Raw genomic sequence first — 18925 nt, 5'->3', positions numbered from 1 at the left:
CCTTATCAAGATGATATTACAATGCTATGAATTCAACGTCTATGACATTTTTTATATCCACAGCATATATAATATGTATACTTAGAAATAAAAATCAAGAAATTAAGCACCACCTTTAAATAGAAATATGTGTACATATAATTAGGGCCGTTGGGACAAGGGGGGCACCCTCATGGAGTATCTTTGTAAGGAAAAAATGGGATGTTACTCGGAGTGAAGAAAAGTATACCTTTTTTCAGAAAATAACTTTTATGAAATAGATAGAAATGATCATTTTCTAACAAAGATGAATTAAACCTCATTCCACCCAAACATGAATTATTAAATTATTAAGGATTATTATTGAAAAGGCTCAATCTTAGAATAATATATTAATCTCAACTCATTTTGAATAAATATTAAAAGCAAAAATTCTAACACCCGTCCTTCATATAACATCAATAAAAAATGTGTGTTTTTTTAGAAATTATGTTGAGGGATTATTCGTCTGTTTATTCATATTTATCTCTTAAATGTCAATAATGATATGTTGTTGATTTATATATACAAATAATAAATATATAAGAGTGAGTGTGCCTCCACTCCTTCAAGGCTTGCAAGGAGTAAGAGGGGCGCATTTTGTACTATGAACAATATTTTTTTAATGAGTCAAAACATTTATTTATTTATTTTCTTAAAAAAGAAGACATCAGTACAAACAAATCATTTTTCTTCTCCCTTCAAAATGAACGATTATTTATGTATATTTTTGTTATTTAAACATAAAAAGGTCATTTTTCTCTGAACCCTGAATGTTAGTCGCTCATATTATGTGCCATATGAGGGTTTTTAAAAAAATATATTTTGAACAAGAAATCATTTGTATGTTTTCTTGTTTGTTTTGAGAAGCTTTTAACTCGTTTCAAAAGTTGGAAGGGAATTTGAAATGTTCTATTTGCTCATAGACTACACTTTCATCTTCAATGGAAAACTACGTTTTCATAAGAAAAGTTCAATTAAGTCATAAAAAGCATTTCCACCCTTATTAATTATGCATGTACATATTTAAAGTCCACTCAATAAAGCTATATGGTGTATGTAAATAAATCAATTTGGATGTGTTGGTACGTACATACGGTTAATTTAATCTTGATGGGATCATATTCCTACAAAGTGAATTAACTAATTACATATTTTAATTATCCTCTTTATTTCGGATCATTTGTTTTCTTTTTTTTTTTAGTTTTATGTCCACATATTGGTGGTAAACGACAGAGTAATGTAAAGATTATACCTGTATATACATTACACACACATGTGTAATGTATATAAGTACCTATGTGTTTATTTCCACCTCCCCTTAGCTTAAACCTCTATGTATGTATGTGTCAGAGATTAGCAAGTGGATGTATGTTACTTATCTTGATAGTCGTTCTGTTCTAATGGGTTGTTTTTTTAACTATTCTGACTGTTCATGTCACTTATTGGTGTGTACAATGTGTGATAACGTGGAGTATTTTGGAGTGTTAAAAAATCAATTTTAAGAATGCTTTAGAGGAGAACCGTTTAGCTATCGTGGGGTTTCATTAGATCAGCTACAAGCAGCTGTGACAAGGAGGGGGGCAGAGAAGGAAATATACAAGGTCATTGGCAATAATTACTTAATTCTACTCTGAGCCCAACAAGGACTTACAATTATAACTCCGTAACAAATCCTCAGCGTTACTCTCTGTCATTTACTAGGAATGCGTCTATGAAATGATACTTTCGGCTATTGATCCCTAGCTCCAAAAATCTAAATGCTTATTTCGACATGTGTCAATAATATTTCATTCATTGTTTCTATAGTTTCATTCAACAACGCACTTTTTTAGCTCGTTAGAATGTCTAATGTTGTGCCTACAAACTACGATATGCGGACATCATTCATTTTCTGTTACCAATTGTAGAAAAACGCTTCTCAAGCCCATCAAATGCTTGTGGAAGCTTACGGTGGGCATGCTCTAAGCAGAGCATAGTGCTTCGGGTGGTTTGAAAAAATCCAAAGTGGTGATTTTGACTTGAGAATTCAAGAGAGCGGCTGGCCACCAAAAAAAGTTTGAAGACGCTGAATTGCAAGCATTGATCGATGAAGATTGAGCCAAACGCAAGAACATCTCAACAACAACACCAATTGACCGATTTGAACCATGATATACGCCAAAAACGCCCAAAATATGAAGCCATGTAAAACAAGGTAATTTTCCTTGATAACGACGGACCACCGCATCGCTCTATAGATACCCGCCAGCTTGTTGTACAACTCTCGCTCATGTGGCTTAGTCATTACACCTGGTGCCTTCCGATTATCACTTGTTTGCATGAATGGGCCACACACTCAATGATTTATGCTTCGATTCTCATGCTGAAGCCAAAAAATGGATCGATGGCTGGTTTGCAGCCAAAGACGAATAATTTTTTTTGGAAAGGATTCCATAAATTGCCTGAAAAATGGAGAAAATGGGTACCGAAAATGTGTGGCTAGCGAAGGTGCATACTTTGAAAATTAAATTTGAAATCATTTTTTCACAATAAACGCTCAAATTTTAAAAAAAAGTCTCATTTTATAGGTGCATACCTGGTATGAGCTCACGTTTCATTAGGGTTCGTTAATGATAGCTTGTTTGTAGTAGAAAAGGAAGATGATAACAGCTCAGGAAAATAAAATTTATTCATCAGGTTACCAACTCCAAAAAAAAACTAAAACGGGCGTGCTAAAAACGCACCCGATTTTTGTCACTGGTGTGTACACTCGACATACTAGGGTTACTCTTTACCGGAAAACTGTTGTTTCCGGGATACCGTTAGTAAATAATAAATACTGTGATATTTAATTATTCCTTTTCTTACTTCCAGGAAAAAAGAATAAAGTTTGAGCCAGTCTTACTCATAATCATTTCCTTTCATTGTATATTTATCACTAATAGTGAGTGGGTTGTTTTTTTAGAGCCCACGAGTTTCCTTTTTCTTTGAACTGAACTCCTGCCAAAAAAGAAAAAAAGAAGTTAAATAGCTGATATTTGACTTCCACCATGCTTTTTAATAGTTATGTCATAAAATTATTATTGGTTGTGCTTTTTTCAAAATCTGTCTATCTTGTCCAGCTGTCAGTATGATACTTTTTATTGAAAATTCTATCATTACTGACGTCATAGAATATGATTGGCTACGTGTTTTGTCGAAATCTGTATGTCTTTCCCAGCAATCGGTACGATAAATTGAATTGAAAATTCTAGCGAGCCCAATTATATGATGGTCTAACATTGTATTTCTATTAATCTTAGTATCATTAGTGATGCAAATCTTTTTTATTTATTAGCTGACCCGTTTCTTTGGAATAGGTAATCTGAAGAATGATTTTTCTTTTCCTTAGCTGATGTTATTTTATTTAACTCTAGAGTAGTGAACTTCCATTCCCACTACATTCAAGTATATTCAAAACCTGATTGAACATTCGTGAGTAATTTATACCAATGTTCATTTCCTTCTCCCCTCATTCCTTGTGACAGCTGATTGCAGCTGATCGAATGAGAGCTTGGTTGCTCTTCTCCAAGACATTCTCCAAATATTGAGGGTGTCCATATTGATTTTCGGTGTCTTTTTTTTTTTAAAACATCCCCAAAATACACATGATTTTCATCAGTATGCATCATTGTGAAATACAAAAAAAAAAGTATAAAATCTACTTGTTTATGACATAATTAAATCAAGGATTTCCCCTAGTTGTAAAACCCTGATAATTCCTTGGATTTCAGAAACCCTAGTTCATGCTTTGAAATAAATCAATGGAGTGTTTTTCTTGGTATACATAGATGGGTATAAAAATTAACCCATGATAGTATCACGTATCTATGTAGTTATATAGATTATATATACATATTATTTTAATAACAACTTTGGCGGAATCAGGGTGTTCCACAACTCCTCTCCAATATATATATATATATATTGCCTTGTCATAAATCGTTATTATTACTATTTATGTATGTCGGATCTATAGCTACAAAATGATTTTCGACTATCTCTTGAACTGTCTCATTAATAACGTTACCAGTATGAGGATGATAATGATGTAAATAAAGTCTCAGTTTCCTTCTGTCGTGTAGGCACTAGTGTTGGGATATGAGCATAAATCAAACTATTTTTGGGGTGGAAAATTCGACTCTTATTATACTTGAATTATAATCAAAATTCGAATAATGTTGAGTATTGGAAGTGCAAGTATTGTTCCAAAGAATAGTTACAGGGGCGTCCGCAGGCCGTGGGCTGAAGGGGCTGTTCGAAAATTGTTTTTGTTTTTTTTCAAAAAATTAAATTTTTTAGTGAATTTTTGTCCAAAAAAATTAATTTTTGTGAATTTTTAAAGAAAAATTCCCAAAAATATATTTATTTGATTTTTTTTGTATCAAAAAATTTAATAATTGCAATTAAATTTTTGAACTATTTTATTCCAAAAATTCCAAAAACCAAGCTCCTCAGACCCAGAATATAATCCTGCGGACGCCTCTGGGTAAAAAGCTACATACGGACGACTTGCTATTGTATTTAAAGTACATTAAACTGCATTACACATTATGTGGAAATCCTCAAAAGCTTGAGCTCGACGGAACTTGAAAATTTAGACTCATATCCAACACTAATAATTAATATTACGCATTCGTACTGCCAGCATATCTTTTTTTACTTACTCTGTTCTGAATATCAATCCTAGTTATAATGGATTGATTTACACACATAACTTTTTTTGAAATGAAATAAATATAAGGCTATTGTTAATATGATATTATTACAGTCCTTCAAATGTATGTGTATTGTATAACTTCTACAAAAATGTTGGTTTATGATGTATTGAATTACATGAACGTTGGGCCCTTTGTAAGTAAGTATTTAGAGGATTGTTACAAAAAAGGAAAAGAAGAAAAAGAGGAAATGAATTTTTTGTTTAGTACTCTTACAAAAAATGATTATAAAAAACACGGTTTTTGTATGCATAGGCGGAGTTATATATTGTGGGAGGGGGCGTGGACAGACAAGAGCTTGAAATTTGTAGTAGGGCAACGATTTTTTATTTACTTACAATCCATGTATATAAAATATACATGTTCATATAATTAATCTGTACAAGTTGCTAGTGACCACTCCTCCAGCTGGCTATCTGGCTAAGCTTAGCTATGAATCCTAAATAGGTATATTAATATCTTTAGATACACTAAACATACGAGTTGTTTGAGATACGAGCTGAATTCTAAGCAAAATTTGCATTGCCATTTGAGTTTGTTTATTGTTTTTTGTGTGGGGGTGATGTGATTTAGTATCAGCGGCAGCAGATTAGCAGCTCATGACGATGAAGGCCGTAGCGTACTACGCTGTCAATAAGGGAGCTTGGAGCGAATGTAAATTAGGATGAAAGATGCAGCAACCATACCAAGACACCCCAAACTTCAAAGTATAGGGGATTGAGGTCAGGTTGGGCCAAGTGTAGGTAATGTCAAAAGTCAGGGATATTGTTACAACGGAAGTTTTGATTCTTCTTGGCTTTATGTGACTATAATAAACTTTTGATGTTTGTAGGGAGTCCAGATGAAGATGCCAATGGTCTTTGGAGGCTTCTTGTCACTAATACAAGTTGATTTTTTTGTTGTTGCTCGGACATTTTCATACCTAAGAGACATGGGATCAAAAAAAAACTTGTTTATATTTGTTTCAAGCTTCAAGTAGGATGTTTTATTTATTTATGAGTGGATAAATTGCTTTGACGTACGAGCTCCGTTCATTAAGTGTTCTTAAGTCATTAGTACTTTTTCTATCCCCCACCCCCCCCCCATAAAAAACCAAGAAACAGTTACTTACTTAGTTCATTGAGTAGTGTAAGTGGAGTGGAAAATTTCTTCCTCACCCCCTTTTTCTTCAATTTTTTTTATCTATGACTGTTCATGGGGTGTTTTAATTCATCAATAGAGCTGCTGATGATGGTAGTGGATTACTATTATCATTATTATTAATGAATTGTGTGTTGCTGAGGGGGTTTGAAAGGAAGGAATATGATGATGATGATAATAATAATAATGAGGGCTTCTCATTTCTGTTTCTATCTCTTCTTCACGCATATGTTCATAGAGTAAGAGAGAGAGAGGGGGTCTTCAATTGTTTAAATGTGTTTAAATTCATAGCAGTAGTACTATTTATGTATGTATGTAGTATATACTTATATATATGTAATCATAAACTATTGCTCCTATTCTAATGGTTTTTCTTATTCGTCTACAAGGACCTGTCACGAAGATGTGTATGTGTGTGTGTGTGCGTGTATGTTGGATGTACATACGAGTCTTTTAATGATAGAGAGAAAAACAACCCCTTTACTTCTAAACCCATGAATACCGACAATTCCCTTGTAAACATTTAACATTCTTTATTTTCATAAGAATAAACATGATTATTTTGACTTTTTATAACAGTATTGGAAATATAAATCATGTTTTACCGAATCACGACACAGTATGAATAATTAGCACAAGCAAAAATGAACATAACTAGCAATTTTGATTTTAAAAGTTTTACCCTCGTTTATCTCTTCCAACAAAGCGTGTTTCCGAGGGTGGTATAAAAGCCAACTCAGGATTATTTAAATGGGTATAACCAGGGGTTGACAGCCACATGTGGCTACTAAAAAACGAGTTGGGATATTGCAGAGCGATCTGCATCTAGTTTGTTTAGCCACGTAATGACGTACCTTAAATACTGCATTTACAGAAGTAATTTTGGGGTTCAAATCATAGGTATTACCTTGTGTAAACGTCTCATACGTCAAATAAACATTGAAAACTAATATTACAGGTGATTTTTATGTAAAGACAAACCTTTTTGCGAGGGAAAAGTCCCTTCATACTAAAAATGATGCAATATTTGTATTATTCTGGTTTTAGTGAAAGCTAATGGGTTATTTTACGACCCTCCACCCCTCAAAAGAATATTCATAAACTTGTAAAAACATTGTTTCATTCAAGTATTTCTCCTTGTGATGAATAGCAAGTATTTTTTTTTATGTATGACAAAAAATCCTGCATCTTGGCATTAATAGCTTAATCAGCCTAGCTGTAGAAAGGGAGGACTCTTGGACATTGCATTTGCTGAACAGATGGAAATGACTTCTAACATGCTCAATATAAAGTAATTTAAAATTGCTCTATCATTTTTATGGACCAATTTGAATTAAGCAAAACATACATAAACACACATGACATTCGTAGTATGGCTCGACAGATGTTCCCACATTTTAAGAAAGAGAGTGTTATGTGCAAATATATATTATATTTTTATCTATGTGTTTATATTAAGAATTCTCATGCGTACATGTATGTATATTGTGTATGCCACTAGCCCTAAAGGTGTGTTTAGAATTAAGAGAGGGATGAATGACCAATATTCAATATGGGTACATTGTATTAGTGTTGAGGCTCGATTCGAGACCGAATTTCCTCTCCTGTTTGGTCTAAAGTGATTATCTACACCGGTTTGGACCGTAGTTAAATGTTTTTTATTCTAAAAAAGGTAATCTTATGATATATTTTATTTTTTTGCTCCAGATACAGACCAAATTGTACTGCAAGAACGGTCTAACCAAACATTGTCCAAATTGGTTCAATCTTATAAAAAAATATAGCTGTAATCGGTTTTTTATATAGTTCTTTGTATATGTTGGATTTGGAAATTTGCATTTCTTACAGTGTAAGGTGTTTTTTTTTATAACAGTAATATGTTGGGGGGGGGGAAAATAATTTCCCATTTTTTTGCATTATTTCAATACTTTATAAGAAGTGTTACAATCATCCGATTTAAACCAAGTACGCCCCGTTCTGTTCCATAACGTGTTACGAAGGAGAATCCAACTTCATAATATAAAAACCCTTGTCCCTATTGGCAAAAAGATTGGATAACCAATTTTAACAGGCCTCTGTTGAGGTCAAATTTATAACCCCAATTTTATTGACCATAGACAGGAACGGGTGTTAATCACTTGGCGCCAGGTCTAGACTTTAGGGAGGATGCATTCGAACTTCCCATCCTAGAGCTTCTGGTGCATTATTATAGATGTGTGTTGCATTGATTTGTCTTGTTGTCTCCTATTCCCCAATTCTGGCCGGTTCTCTTTTCAATCGCTTGCTTCAAATGGTCAAGTTCTTCACAGTAGAAGGCAGAATTGAGCGGGGGAAAGCTCAGTATACTTTGCAAATTTTCTTGGTCACTTTTGACGCGTTTTGATCTTTCAGGTAGGTAAAATGTTAAATATGGCGAATTTCTTCCTTTGAGACCTACATATTCGACGCACAATAATTCACGCCTGAATCGGCCAAGCGCAATACTGCGTTTGCAGTATACACTCACACATTTGCAAAGCCTTATCGTATGATCTGATGTGACCAATACTAAACAAGATATATACTAAGGGACTGCTAGTACGAAATTACTTTTTCCCCAACCTAATAAATTAAAGTATATTGTATATATTTTCCTTTTAGGGGAGATGTGAAGTTATTTCGTGATATTTTTTTATGTTTCTAGTCTTATGTATTATATATTTGAAAAGATAGGCTATTATTATTAATGGTTGTACATGTTTAATAAGAAAGATGTGAAGCCTTCCTCTTTGTCTACACTAGATTATGTTAAGGGGCATTCCATGGAAAATTAACACTTGTTTTCTTTTTTTCATCCGAATTGAATAAAATTTAGTGCGTCAAATCAAATTGGAAACTCAAAAAATAAATTTTAGATCTGTAACTCAATCCAACTCTACGTTCTGAACTCTTTTTCATAGTAAATTTAATCATAAATCGGCTTCAAGAACCTTGCATTTTGTATGTACATGGTTTGTAAAACAACTATTTAATGGATGCATATAATCATTGGATAGCTATTGAGTTATTTGAAGTACTCAATTTTAGACTAATCAGATGGGGGAAAAAAGAGTGAGCTTAAAAATAAAGTTAGGAAAAAGTTATTTAATGCCCACGAGTGGTTATAATTTAATTACTTTTGGAAATTATAATCCTAGTCCAATTCTAGGAATACAAAATTTAGGATTTTTTTTTTAAATATGTCAAAATCAAAGGTTTTAGAGTTGTAGGTTAGAAAATGACTTTTTTTTTTAAATTTGCAAGTAACTGACAGACTTGCTTGTTTTTATTTAAAAAACAAACAAGATTGGTCTTAATGTATGTTTATGTCGTGTAGCTGTTTTAACTTGTATGAACAAAATCGTACAAGTTGTAACTCAAAAATGAGATGAATGATTTTAAATTAAGAATAAAAATACTGTTGATGAAGATATTTATATTTGAATATTCCTTGAATGATTGATATTATTAATGATGTAACTTTTGATTTTTTTAAACTAAAATTACTCATTAATAAGTATTCTATAGTAACATTATAAAGTAAGCTTCAAAGCCCTTAGTTATATAGCTTATAAATACATAATAAATATGTAATTTTAATATATCAAAATATATATTTGTATATTAAAATAACTGAAGATGTGATGAAATAAGAGATTACAGGATCATCCGCAGGGGGTGGGCTGGAGGGGCTTTAACCTCCCCCCAAATTAAGGATTTTTTTTCTTTTTACAAGAAAATTAATTCTAATTAAATTTTGCAATTTTTATTGAAAAAATTTAGTATTTGACATTCCGTTTTTAAAGTTTTTGTGAAATATTGCGTACTTCTTAATTTTTTCTCGCGAAAAAATTAACTTTCCCTGAATAGCTATAGATTTTTTAAACTTACCTCCAAAAAATTGAATATTTGAATTTTTTTTTCAAAAATTTTATTATTACCATTTAGTTTTTGAAATTTTTGTCCAAAAATTTAATTTTTTGTGAAAAACTGTGGACTTTTAAATCTTTTTCTTTTCAAAAAATGTTCTCTCACTGCCTATGGATTTTTTTAATTTTTCTATAAAAAATTTAATATTTCAAGTTTTATCAATTAAATTCTTTTTTTCAAAAAATTAATTATTTGTGAAAATCTGGGATTTTTTAAAAAAAATTTCCAAAAAAATTAATATTTGTAATTAAATTTTTCATTTTTGTTTTCCAAAAAGTTTTATTTTTTGAATTTTTTGTTGAAAAAAATTTCTAGTTCCCCTGTTTTACCCCTCAAAAAAAGTATTATCCTGCAGACGCCCTTGGATATTTATACGTAGAAATTGTCACATGTACTAATACTTGTAAAAAACATTTATGAATTGTGATTTTCTCCTTTTATTAATGTCTGTTCAAGATGTTTTTTTATGTTGACACACCAACATATGTATCTTACTATAAATATACATATGTTACAAACATCCATCTCTGTACAAAATATGTACATATACATAATATATATTTGATCCCCCTCTTCTCCTTAAATAGCATGCTCATCGTGTGTGGCACACTCAAACTCATCGAGTAACAAGGCAGCAGCCGCAACCACCAACCTCTTAGTGTGTGTATGTTGTATATAGATATACAGAGTGAAACAACAACACAATTCATGAGATGTTGTTGCTAGACTCTTTTTCATCTTACTTCTGACAAATCGTGATGGCATAACCATAAAAACGTGATTTCTATTTCTTAACATTGTAGCTATTTATAAATATTATATGAAGAAATGACTTGGAAATTCAATATACATATTTATGTATGTATAAACATATTGGAATAGAAGTACACAATATACTATCAAAAAAAAAAAAAAAAAAAAGAAATCATCAACAAATACTTAGATTATTTTCTAAACCATTCCCACTTTGTGCCATTATCGGTATTGTGTTCTACGTATGTGCTATTCAATGCTAATGTAACGTCCATAACCCTGGTTATTTTATCACTTCTCTCAAAATCCAAAATCCCAAAACATTTCATATTGCAGGGATATCTTTATTCCAACTAAAATATGTATACTCCTTTTTTGGAATGCAAATCAATGCCTTATCAATGGGTAAGCCTTGTTTCCAAATATATCTCAGAATGTGATATCCATAACGCTGGAATTGCCTATATACATTTCTCACCCCTTCAAATTATGCTTATAATGTACAATACATTATAATATATAGTTTACAAACCTCTTATCGTCAACTTAAACACGAGAGAGCATCGTGATTGATGTTTTTTAAGTGCTGCAATTAGAGCTCATGATAATAAGTATGTAAAAATAAATATATACTTATTTTTTGAATAAATGGCTTTAGTAATGCGTATCTCCCGTTGTATAATTACAATCAGTTACCGGTAGATGACATTAGAAAGATAAGATTTTGTACTAATAAAACTATTTAGACAGTTATTTGATTGTTTGACCCCGTTTTGTTTGAGCGCAGCGTCAAAAACGTACACCAACTAAGAGAAAATACGCCATATTTGACATATTTTCTTCGATAAAGGGGAAAAAGTGAGGCTGTGAAAAATGGGAATAGTGTTTATGCTCTAGATAGTGTTAACGCCAATCACGGTTTCGTCGATTTTGCTGCAGTAATTTTGATGTCAAAGATGCACTACACTCCAATTGAAGGTCATTTGTCAAATGTGCATAAAATAAAGGGAATCGCCGAGTCCGACCGTCATCTAAGCACTCTTTTGATTACCAAGGAAATAAACGTGAATGAAATTAAAATAAAAAAATTCATTAAAAATAATGGATTTCTATTTACTACACCAGAAACCTCTTATCCTCAACAGTAACACGAGAGAGAGAACATTTAAAGTGATGTGTTTCAAGTATTACAATAAGAGGTTATTGTGCATATAAAAATATGTCTTGTACATTTCTAATTGATGCAACATTATTATAATAGCCTATATTTATGCAAAGATTAATTTGGGGGTTTTCAAGAGATACACACATTCCTAATCCTTTTTAGGTATTGGTTGGTTTTATCATGGTTGGATGGGTGGGTGTTTCTTGCTTGCTTGCTAGCTAGCTAGCTTTAATAAATTCTAAAGACTTTCAAATGGATTTACATTCTATTATAATTGTCGATCTCAAAGACTATTTAATAAATAAATAAAAATGTAGCATATTAATAGTTGGGGGGGAAAAAAAAAAGATTAAAATTCCAAGTCCAAAGTTCTTTTTAATATCATATAAGGCAAATGTTATGTGCTTTTGTACAGACAAAAAAGCCGAAGTCTCTTTAGAAAGTGGAATTGATTTTGTATAAGATATGCTTCCAACAAAAAAAGAAAGACAAATCTAAATATTTCGTTGAAAGAATAGGACACACACTTTTGTTAGCACATAAATGTTCCCACGTAGGCAAATGAAGGGAATCTGCCTTTGTTCTATTTATAATTCCATTCTTGAACATGTAGCATTCCATATAACATATGTATATATATATATATATTTAACAAAATGTCATTTTTTTTACAGGCCTTGTGACTGGATTCTTCTGTTGCTCAGCTGTTCAACCCCCTCCAAAAAATGAGTCATGGTCTCAACATAATCATCATCAACAACAGACCCATCATCCAGACACTAATATCATGTATCAACAGCACCAGCGTCGACAACGTCTTTCACTCCCAAGTTCATCCTATACGTCAAGCTCATCTGGATCCTCTGGAGTACAACAGCATCAGCAATATCCTCGCCGTTTCCATGCTCCTCCCTCAGCCAATAATACTATGAGTAGCAACGGCACTATTAAGGATGCCTATCATGTTCCAAAAAATCATATCCATCATCGGAATCTTCCACGATTCCATAGCCAAATACCTAATGTACAAGTGCACATCCCATTTGGTTTAAAACCCACTCCTCCATACCAATGCTCCTCTTCCTCAAATACAAGAGAGCTAGGAGTAGGCACCACTTGTCACAGGTGTCGTTTGTCCAATTCATCTGTGGATTGTCGTGATGGATTCTGTTCCTCCGTTTGGAACAAGGAGAATTTTATACGTCCCATTCAAATATAATGTGACGCGATGTACATAAATGACTGTTGAGAGAAACGATGAGTATCCTGGTTTTGATTCTTATTTATTTATTTACATTGCATTTTTGCATCATGCCCTTGAAGATACTTTATGCTTTTGTCTGCCATAATTTATGCAAATATTCGTCAGTGCATGCCTCTTTGCAATTTGAGTTGTAGCATGTATGAGCTGTTGGGTCCGCTCTTCCTTCAAGGGGGCATGGAAACGTTAGTACAACCCTTTGAATGGAAAATGCCCCCAACAATTATTTTGTTGATTGTTGTTGTTGTCATAGACAATTTAACTTTCACCGCATTTTTATATATACAAAGCAATGCCCTCTCTTTTGTAAGTGTACTACATGAAGCTATAAATACCATTTCGGTCTTCACTCCCCCCTCCCTCCAACTTCATCGTGGTAATCTTTTGTGCTATTATTCAAAAGAGGTTATTTCCCTTTAAAAAGAAAAAAATAAGAAACGTACTTACGAAGAAGCAGTAGTTATTGAAATCCTCCCATACCATTATTTAGAACCAAAAACTCTGCATTCTCTCAACACACACACCCAACCATTGCCTCATCCTTCTACGACGACTGAAAGACATTACATGACCCAATAACTGACTTACTTTAGAACTCTGATTATCTCTTTCTTTTAGGTTCATTTCTCATATGAATCATACATATTATTATATATCATAATTTTGGAATTGTCAAAATTATTTATCTCATTTTACGTGCTGTGTTGCTCCTTCTTTTCTTTAAAAAAAAAATAATATCTTATATAGAAAACAAAAAAAATTTAACGAATAGAACAATTGTCTTAAGTACTATATTTTTTAAGGTGGTTCATTTTTTTCAAGAAAATAATACTTCAATTATTTAAAGTGATAGACTTAAATTCAAACCACCGCTACTTCTGTTTTGTCTTTTTTTTTACTATGTGTACAAAATGATGCTATTTATGAGTTTTCGTCTCTCTTTATGAATCCTGCACTCGATCCTTTGGGGTTTTTAAATATTCTTGTATGTACATAATTGCAAAAAAAAAAAAAAAAATTAATAATAATTCTGTGATATTTTCCTCCCTTTTAATTAAATAAAATTATAACTATTTCAATATGATTATGTGTAATTTGTGAGTACATGATATTATAAAAAAAAAAGTTCAGGTAGGCTCTTAGAATGGGGCCTCTCTGTACAATCTTCTCTTTATTTCTTTTATGTACTAATGTGATATATGTTTGAAATAAATACGGCATTAGTCTATTATTATATAAATATACAATAGATTGTTTTATTAATTGAACTTTAATTTGGATTCAATCATATGTTTGTAGAGTAAAATAAGGTCAATGAATGGTTATTACTAATTTACGGCGTTTTTAATAAATTATAATTAAAAATATATAACAGTTTGAACATGTAATAAATACAATTGAAGGAATGCACTGCATAAAATAACACTGGAGTGCAGGTATAACTATTATTTAAACTCGGGATAGGGGATCATTCTGAATATATAATCAGTGCAAATCCTAGCAAATATATATAGGGGCGTTTGTTGGAGGGGATGTAGCCACCAAATTAAGGAATTTTTCCTTTTTTATAGAAAATCTAATTTTTCCATTTTTTTTTCATAAAAATTTAATTTTTCTATTTTTTTTTCAGAAAAATTTAATTTTCTGAGAATAGATAATGATTTTGAAGTTTTTCTCCAAAAAATTAAATTTTTAGAGAGTAGCTATAGATTTTTAATTTTTGTTTCCCAAAAAATCTTACTTTTTATGAATGGCTGTAGATTTTTGACATTTTTTTTTCAAAAATTGAATATTTCAATTTTTTATATCTTTTTTCAAAAAATCTTTATTTATTTTTTTTTTTTTTCGGAAAAAAAACTAGCCTCCTTGCCCACTTTAATCCTACTAACGAATCTGATATGACTCCCTCTGCGAACCTCATCCCCTCCCAAAAGAAAAGAAAGATTAACATTCACAAAATAAATCAAAATAATTAATAGGATGATTAAAAAAAAAATATATATATTACCTGCAAAATGGCGTGGTAGTCTGTAGCATGTTTAAAAAATGGCGCATGCTCTATTATTTTCTTCCCCGCTTTCTATATGAGAAACATACGTGCATGCTAATTTTATTAAGTAATATTGTCATTCAAGGAGTTGTATTATTTTGCCAATAGATGGAGACACTTTCTGTCTCTTTGTCTACAAAACAAATATAAGTAAACAACGCTCATGTCCGACTATTAAAGTATGGAATTGAGTATTCCATCAAAAATATATTATTTCTTAACATATCGAAATTAATAAAGTTTGTCTGTATGTTTGAATGAAAAACAGTCATTAAAAAAAATATACATATATATCAATGTAGTTATATTAATGAAATCTAGAGGGCGTTTTGCATGATGTATTGAGCATAATATATGTACAGTATATATATATAATATATTAGGGTTTTCCAATAAAAGGTGTTATTCTGATATTCAAAGAAAAATAGAATTTTTGAGATAAATGATCGAATGGTTATTTCATAGCAAATTCATCATTAATAATGTAAAAGAAATGGCAACTTTATAGGATTAATTAAAAAAAAAAAAAAAAAAAATGACAAAAGCTTGGGGGAAAAATGTATCCAGACACTTAGAATAATATCTATGAATGGATGCCAAAATGCATAAAAAATGTATTAAGCTTAAAGGTCGTCATATTGGGAAGTAAATAAAGTTTTTCGCCAAAAAAAAATCACTTTTTTGGGTTATTTCATAGTTATTTTTTTAAACCATAGCCAATTTTTGGACATACTGTAGACTAAGGATTTTGAGCAATTTTTGGGGACAAAATGAGCAAAAAAAAATTTACTAAAATTTTGACAAATGAGCACCAAAAAAATCAAAATTGAGCTGTTTGTATTTAAAGAAAAATATAGTTTTGTAACATCAAACGATGACGTCATGTTGATCAAATTTTCTGACTCCACTTATAATTTGATTAATATTCATAAATGTATTATAGCTCATGCAACTATGGGCTGAAAAGTTCCGGGCTTAACAAAGAAAACATGTTGTTGTTTTTTTCGTTTAAAATTTGCTTTATTCATCAATATAATCTCCATTAAGAGTAGTATAATCATTCTAACACTGCTCTATAAGTCCAATGCCCCTTTTATAAAACGCTTTACCTTTTGCCTTAAAATAGTCCTCAGTTTCAGGGATAACCTCTTCATTGGAGCGAAATTTCTTATCGGTATGCATTTTTGAAGGTCAGCAAATGGGCAGTAATAGCTGGGAGACAAATTTGGAGAGTAAGGTGGATGCAGAAGCAATTCCAAATTCAATTATCGTAGTTTTGACATTGTTTTGATTGACTTTTGACATCGGCAACAAGTCAAACAGAACCTTTTTTGTCTTCTGTGAATGACCCATTTTCCCGGGATTTCTTCCTTCAAACGCTCTAATTACGCTATATGATATTGTCTGTTGATAGGATTTCCCTTCTCAATGTAGTCCATGAATATTATACATTGTACATCTCAAAATAATAAGGTTATAACCATTTCAGCTGATTGTTGTGCTTTTGGAAGCTTTGGACGAGTTTCACCAGTGTTCCTGTCCACTCAGAATAGGATTGGTTTTGATTTTGCAGTGAAGTGATGGATCCATGTTTAATCCATTGTGACATATTGATATAAGAACTCCGTTTTCCTATGTTTAAACATGACCAAGTACTGCTCAGAATCAGCAGCACGCTTTTGTTTTTGTTCAAGAGTGAGAGTGAGCTGAAAATGAGGTAAATTAAAACAAAAAAGCAATCTATGTGTGAAACCTCGGACTTTTCAGCTCATATGCCACAATGTAGTTATATATATGGAATATTGTTCTTCTTTTGAACTGTTTCAAATTAATTCGTGATATATATGAGGCAATGCTTGAAGCACTCTGTGTTATAATTTCACCAGTCTCTCGGTTTCACATATTTCTTGAGTATACCACAAAAATATGCATATGCCTGTATGTTTGTACGTATTTTAATATTGAATGATGGATAGATATATAATAACTTAAAAATAGGCTCCATTTAATGGCGAGGGGGGCACTCCATTCCCTCTTCATCACACTGAATAATTCATCAATATTTTTATGAGTCTTTTATCATCTTAAACATTATTACTATACATATACTTATATTCATAAATAATAATCCATTTGGGCATACGTACATTCACTAATTTCATAGTATCAAATTCTTGAATAACGGATCTATTATTCCCCGCTTCTTCTTATAAATAATCATATGTTGTTAGATAAATATTTTTATTTGGAGTATAATCCGCTTACAGGTTGATTAATTATTATTTGTATCAAATAGCAGATGAATGAGGTCAATCCTGCTTATATATCTTTTATATTTGCAATCATAATTCAAGATGGAACAAGGTTACATTTTGCGAGTCCCTTACAACTGCCGAGATTTTGTCTGTTTTTTTTTTATTTTTCATAACTATATTATGAAATTTGTTAAAAGGGACAAAATCAATTTTAAATTACTTGGAAATTAGTAAGGGGATATTTTTCAATTCTTATTAAGATTTTCTCTTGAAAATAACAGTTATTTTATGTTTAGGTAATTGATAAAGCATAACCATTAACGTGTTTTTATTTTTTCGGATACTTGCAAACAAGGGCCCGATCTAAATTTTTGCATTTTAAGACAATAGAGTCAATCAGGGACTTATTGGTAGAGTGAGGGCCTCTTTGATTCAAAGTAGCTCCCGACAAAATAATCCATCACATTCAGGTCGGGGGAGCAAGGAGGCAAAATATCCATGAGAACCCAACTGTAGATCTATTCCTTCAGACAATTGGTTTCTGTCAGGGCCTTCCTCAACTTCGAAATCCTTCTCCTGTCATCTTAGAGATCTCAGCATTGCTAATGTCCAGTTCGTTGTTCATCAAGAGCATATCAACAGCACACCTGTGTTCTGTCTTTTAAAATGTAGTAGGGTTAAAATCTTCTATTGTTGACTCCATGGTGTTGATTTTGCCTCCTAAGTGAAATGTTTATTTCAGTATATTAGTTTATAAAGTATATTTCAGCACAAAAAGTGTTGTACAATTTTACGTCATACAGAGTGGAGAATCATAAATGAGCTGTTAAATTTTTTAATATTTCTGGTAGGGCGTCATCGAAAGGAATAATAATGCGACTAATGTGGACTCTCTCAAAGCTGCCATCGACAAGGAGTGTATACTGACAGACTACCCTGAAGAGAATATCAATAAGCGTGTGCCAGCTTTAGGCCTAGAATCGATACCGGCATAGAGGCCGGTTGAGGTCATAAAGCTTATGTACTACACCTCTAAGTATTAAAAAAATAGTTAAAAAATCCTAACAATATAAAGTTTTTGCCTCCCCACTCTGTACAGAACAGGGCAGCAAAAGAAAAATTGCTCATTTTTCTAAACTGGTAAAAAGAAATAAAGCAAAATGAGATTTAATCGTTAGATTAAACAACAGCTTTTGTAAATTCTTTGATGACATTTTTCGAGAGAAAATCCACTTGCAAAATTGTCCTTCATTAAGTTCTCTTTTTGAATGTTGGATAATCCCCATGGAATCTTGCAGCAAAGGAGAAATACTTTTGCGCCAAGTTGCAAAATCCTGATCTTCCATTTATGCAAAAGGTTGAACTTATATTAAGTCGTGCTCATGATGGGATGCCTCTATTTAACAAGACCCGTGAAGCTCTCGCAAGCCTCAAATTTGCTTCAACTACTGATATGATACTGATCGAAAACAAAGAATAATGGAAGAAAATCTTTCTAAAATCTGGATTTGTCTATAAAATATAGTAAAATTTATATTTAAATTATGATTCCATTAAATTTTTTATAAAAAAACTGTATTTCTCTTTAGATACAAA

At 31.7% G+C, this 18925-nt stretch overlaps 1 protein-coding gene across 1 annotated transcript in view; it reads left to right on the top strand.

Annotated features, from left to right (window-relative positions):
• LOC121121418 (uncharacterized) overlaps positions 1 to 14264 on the top strand; it is a 44741-nt gene extending 30477 nt beyond the window's left edge. Inside the window, exon 2 of the mRNA XM_040716343.2 lies at positions 12438 to 14264. Coding sequence (XP_040572277.1) covers positions 12438 to 12982 — 545 coding nt within the window. The 3' untranslated portion in view covers positions 12983 to 14264. The remainder of the gene's footprint in view (positions 1 to 12437) is intronic.
• The last annotated feature ends 4661 nt before the right edge of the window (positions 14265 to 18925 follow it).

This window comes from Lepeophtheirus salmonis, chromosome 7, assembly GCF_016086655.4.
Source record: "Lepeophtheirus salmonis chromosome 7, UVic_Lsal_1.4, whole genome shotgun sequence".
NCBI classification, from domain to species: domain Eukaryota; kingdom Metazoa; phylum Arthropoda; class Copepoda; order Siphonostomatoida; family Caligidae; genus Lepeophtheirus; species Lepeophtheirus salmonis.
The sequence above is the reverse complement of the archived record's forward strand: the minus strand, read 5'-3'. Positions and strand labels throughout refer to the sequence as shown.